Source organism: Gracilinanus agilis, chromosome 3, assembly GCF_016433145.1.
Source record: "Gracilinanus agilis isolate LMUSP501 chromosome 3, AgileGrace, whole genome shotgun sequence".
Lineage (NCBI taxonomy): Eukaryota > Metazoa > Chordata > Mammalia > Didelphimorphia > Didelphidae > Gracilinanus > Gracilinanus agilis.
In genome coordinates this window covers 605,140,006-605,145,275 of record NC_058132.1, presented here as the reverse complement: position 1 = coordinate 605,145,275, position 5,270 = coordinate 605,140,006, and the positions used below count along the sequence as shown (strand labels likewise).

Below are 5,270 nucleotides of genomic sequence, written 5' to 3'. Positions count from 1 at the left end.
TCTCTCTCTCTCTGTCTCTCTGTCTCTCTCTCTCTCTCTTTCTCTCCCCCTCTCTCTTTCTTTCCCCTCCCCCCCTCTCTCTGTGTATGAAGGACCTCTTTGTCAGTCTGGTAAAACTAAGGAACCTTTTCTCCTAATAATTATTTCAAATGTATAAAATAAAATAGGATTTTATTTATTTATAAAAATTATATATATATATATATATATTAGATTTATTTTTAAAATAAAAGTAGGATTTCAAAGGAAATATTATAATATAAATATGGGAGTTGGGGTCATATCCACAAAGAGGTGGACAGAAAAATCCATTTATTTAAAAACAGGAGAGGAGGATTAGAAAAAAAAATTGGTTAAATAATTTTCCCAAGGTCCTAGAACAAAATAGTGGCAAACAGAGAGAAATCTGATATCCTGCCTTACTATCTTTTCTTTCACCTGTAGAGGAATTATATGATGTTATCACTTAGTACAATTAAGTAATCTTTCAAGATCTAATGGAAATGAAATAAATGCTAAGGGGAAAAAAACTTCTCTAATTAAAAAAGTCAATACCAAAATACTTCTTGAGTCATAAGCAGATTGTTTTCCAAAGCATTATGCATGAAGAGCTCCTCTTATTTCAAATAGCTAACCACAGTAATTCCAGGAAATACTAGTTTGACTTAAAAAACCCAACAACTGTATAATTGGCATTAAAAAAAAAAACACAACAAAAAACCCCAATGCCTTCCATCTTAGAATCAATACTGTGTACTGGTTCCAAGACAGAAGAGTGGTAAAGTTAAGCAACAGAGGCTAAGCTACTTGCCCAGAATCACATAATTAGGAATTGGCTGAGACCAGATTTAAATCCAGGATTTCCAGTCTCTGGACCTGGCTCTCTATCCACTGAGCCTACTAGCTACCCCATGACTTCAGTTTTATCTTTTTTCTTTTTGACCTCTTCTGTTTAGCATGTTTAGCAACCTACTACCATTTCTAGGACCAGATTCTTCCTCTCTGCATACAGCTTTCTTTTAAAGGCCTTTAAGAGGGAGTTAGTGGGGTATTTTAATGCAACAAACACATTAATTAATTTTTAAAAATACAATAAAAAAGACTATGGATATGCAGAAGAGATATATAACATATGAAAGATAAGAGTAATCAGGATTTATATTTGTAATATATTATGTATGATTATATATAATATAACAATATATTATATATGTAGTTATATAATATATACATTTATAAACTATTTATACATTTTAATCTCTATTCTTGTAAATCCCATGTAGCTACTAGTTGTGAAGGTTATATACTATTAATGGGCTTTTCAAACTTAATTGATTCCACCCTGTACTGATGTCCAAATCATTGTTGCCCCAAAGCAATGTTTGGGGCATCCTTGAAGGGTCCTCTGGGATGCTTGCAGAATTGGAAAGGGATAGTCTTTAGGACTCCTCAGGGGCAGAAGATGATGCTAGGTTAGGAAAAGAATGACATACTGTAGAGGAGGGATACAAAAGAGATAAGGACAAAAAAAAATGAGAATCCTGAGGGCAGTTGGGTGGTACAGTGGATCGAGAGCCAAGCCTAGAGATGGGAGGTCCTAGGTTCAAATCTGGCCTCAGACACTGCCTAGCTGGGTGACCCTGAGCAAGTCATTTAATGCCCATTATCTAGCCCTTACCACTCTTCTGCCTTGGAACCAACACACAGTATTGATTCTAAAATGGAAGGTAGGGATTTAAAAAAATAAGAATACTAAGGGACAAATAGTGATTGACAGTCAGGAGGCAAATGAAGGAAGTAGTCTGCCTCTAAAGGCTGAATCATGAGGAATTTGGGAAGGAGAAAGAGAAAAGAGAAGAACTTTGTCATTAGGAGCCTTGTGATATTTAGTAAAAAGAAAAAAAAAAGATAGAGAATTTCTAGTTTAGACCATAGATTACAGTATGCACCAGTAGAAAATATTGGGTAAATTCTGAACTTTGCATAGTTAATTTCTATTCCTAAATAGATCTGTGAACCAGAATTAGTACAGGGAATGTGAAAGTTATACTGTTTGGGTATTAAATAAAAACACGAGTGAAAAGAGGAATTAATATGTGAATTGAAGTTAGGTACGGAGTCTCCAAGGCATGGGAATTAGCCTTAGTAGCATCTAACAAGGTTTATTTTATTTTTTTATCCCTAAGGCTAAAGGGAAAGATTGAATTTGATAAAGGAATGGAGCAGCAGTCAAGGATCTTGAGTAGATAAATGCTCTTTCCTTTTGTCTAGAGAGACTTTCCTAAGACAATAGTTGTCAAAATTTCCTCAAGTATGTCCCAAATTAGAAAAAAGGAAACAAGACAGAGCAAATTGATGTGGTTTCAGATTTGTGTGAACTAACCACTGTCCAGAATATGCTGAAAGAGAAAATAACTCTTAGGGGTTTTTCATAAAAATAGGAGTATGTGGTTTATGACAACATCTCATGCAATGCAATAGGAGGATACTCTGTCACTTTCATTGTCTGGTTGGCAAGACTACTTTTAAAAATTTTGAATTTCATCTAAATATTTTGCTGAGGTACTTTTGGGAGATCAAAGGACCATTTTCTCCATATAAATCATTTATTTATTAGCCAGTTTCCAGGCTGACATTTAAACTTCATGTCCCAGGCAATTCTTCAGGACTATAAATTACAGAAGACTTTCCAAAATACATCACTGGAGAGAGTCTCCACACCTGGAAAATGTCTTTAGTAGAATGTCCCTTGAAGGTCAGAGACTCATTATTTTGACTTTGCATTCCTAGCACTTAGCATAGTACCTGGTATACAGAAGGCACTTAAATGATTACTGAATTCAACTAACGAAATAACATGTCCAGATCCAATACCAAACAAAATAATCAGTAGTTATTGGTCTAGTTCAATAGACTTTTTGCCAACGAGCAGTGAACATAAATGAGAGATGATATTTCAGTATGACGTGCAATGGAATTCAACCATACCTTCTCTTGGTTCTTATCATTTTTTTCATAAGGGCCACCTCCACCTCCTCCACCACCTCCTCCTCCTCCTCCACCTCCGCTTCCTCCTCCTCCTCCATCACCTCCACCACCTCCTCCATCGCCACCTCCACCTTCTTCTCCACCACCATCTCCAGTTCCACTAACCAAGGAACCCCCAAATCCACACGTTGTGCTTCCAGAAGGCCCTTTGAGCTGAAAGGTCCCTTCACTTGGCCTCTTCTCTGAAGTCTCATTTTCCTTATTTTCACTTTTCTTTCTGTTCTTTTCTACACAGGGGACCACACCGAGCTGGAGCAAGCACTCAACAATGTTCAGTGCCACATCACAGATGCGAGAGCTGATGTCATGATTCAGGACAAGATAAACAGCTTTCAGAATCACCTGAGAAGAAAACAAGCAAATACCCACACAAAGATATTGAATCACCTCACCTGTTCAATTTGGTCAATCATCAGTCAGTTAGCAAGACTTTATTAAGTTCTTACTACGTGCAAAATGTCATAAAACTATTATTAAAAATTATATTGATGCATAATCTGGAAAATTCCTATTGTGTAATAGGCTTGGTGCTATGGACTGGGAATGTAAATACCATTTAAAAAAGTAGTCCTTGTTCTCATGGAGCTCATAGTCTACTAGAGGAAAGAATTCTCCTAATTTCCCTTAACACGGTTTCTTCTGTTTTGTGAATTTTGTTCAATGTCCAAGTAGTTTTGGACAGGTTGATATGAACTTTTGCCTAGTGTCATGCCTAGGATGTATGTGTGCGGTATGTTTTTTTTTTTTAACCCTTACCTTCCGTCTTGGAGTCAATACTGTGTATTGGTTCCAAGGCAGAAGAGTGGTAAGGGTAGGCAATGGGGGTCAAGTGACTTGCCCAGGGTCACACAGCTAGGAAGTGTCTGAGGCCAGATTTGAACCTAGGACCTCCCGTCTCTAGGCCTGTCTCTCAATCCTCTGAGCTACCCAGCTGTCCCCAGTGTGTAGTATGTTTTTAAAGTATTTCATTAGTCAACAAAATGTGACAGCATATATATCTTCCAAAGAACATCAAATGTATTATTGATATTATTCTACTAAACTTTCCCAAAATATCTGTGAGGTATACAAAACATTTTTCTTTTTGTGATGGGAATTCTGAGACAGAGTGACAGTAGAATTACCAAATTCTCTTACCAAAAAATATTTCTATAATTTTTCTCTGCACATGGTCATCTGAGCTGAAATATATATATACTTATTTATCTATATGCACATATGTGTAGAGATATACATATTGATGGCTATATATGTGAACATATGCTATAGATATGAATAGGTATACATAGAGATTGATATAAGTATAGATATAGGAATAAATGTAGATAAAGATAAGGAGATAGGTAATGTTATATATATATATATAAACATATCTATAACATACATATGTAATTTACACCTATACACTTTCTTTTTGGGAGGAAGACTGTATCTGTGAATTCATTGGCAGAGAGAACAGGTTAGGAAACTCCCTTTATCAATACAGATCAGTTGATCTATAATTGATAGCCATAGAGAGTTATCTCGTATATGAGAAATTAAATAAATGCTCAGTGGCCACATTGAAAGATTTGAACCCAGGCCTTCCTCCTGAGGCCAGTTCTTCATAAACGATTGTATATAATATAGATGCGTGTGTGTTCACACACAATCAATCTCTCTTATCTATAGCTATCCATCCATCCATTTATCTGGTGTCATAAAGTCTTAGTGTAGCTTTGTGTTTTAGTAGCTTAAAACTGTAATAAGAGTTTTGAATATCATATACACATATGTGAATCAATCTATCTATCTATCTATCTATCTATCTATCTATCTATCTATCTATCTATCTCTATCNATCTATCTATCTATCTATCTATCTATCTATCTATCTATCTATCTATCTCTATCTGTCTGTCTCTATCATTTATTTATCTATCTCTGTCTATATTTATCTCTGTCTATCATCAATCTATCTGCCTGCTTGCCCCCCTCTCTGTCTCTATTCCTCTTTCTCTCTCTGCCTCTCTCTCTGCCTCTCTCTCTGCCTCTCTCTCTGCCTCTCTCTCTCTGTCTCTCTCTCTCTTTCTTTTTCTCTGTCTCTGTCTCTGTCTCTGTCTCTGTCTCTCTCTCTCTTTCTCTCTCTCTCTCTCTCTCTCTCTCTCTCTCTCTCTCTCTCTCTCTCTCTCTGCTTCTCTTTCTCTCTCTGTCTCTCTGTCTCTGTCTCTCTCTCTGCCTCT

The 5,270-nt window shown here is 36.3% G+C and overlaps 1 protein-coding gene across 3 annotated transcripts in view; it reads right to left on the bottom strand.

Annotated features, from left to right (window-relative positions):
• UNC80 (unc-80 homolog, NALCN channel complex subunit) overlaps positions 1 to 5,270 on the bottom strand; it is a 233,058-nt gene that overhangs the window by 175,842 nt on the left and 51,946 nt on the right. For all 3 annotated transcript variants that reach the window (XM_044667510.1, XM_044667509.1, XM_044667511.1), the window contains exon 13: positions 2,989 to 3,390. In XM_044667510.1, the coding sequence (XP_044523445.1) occupies positions 2,989 to 3,390 (402 nt within the window). The remainder of the gene's footprint in view (positions 1 to 2,988; positions 3,391 to 5,270) is intronic.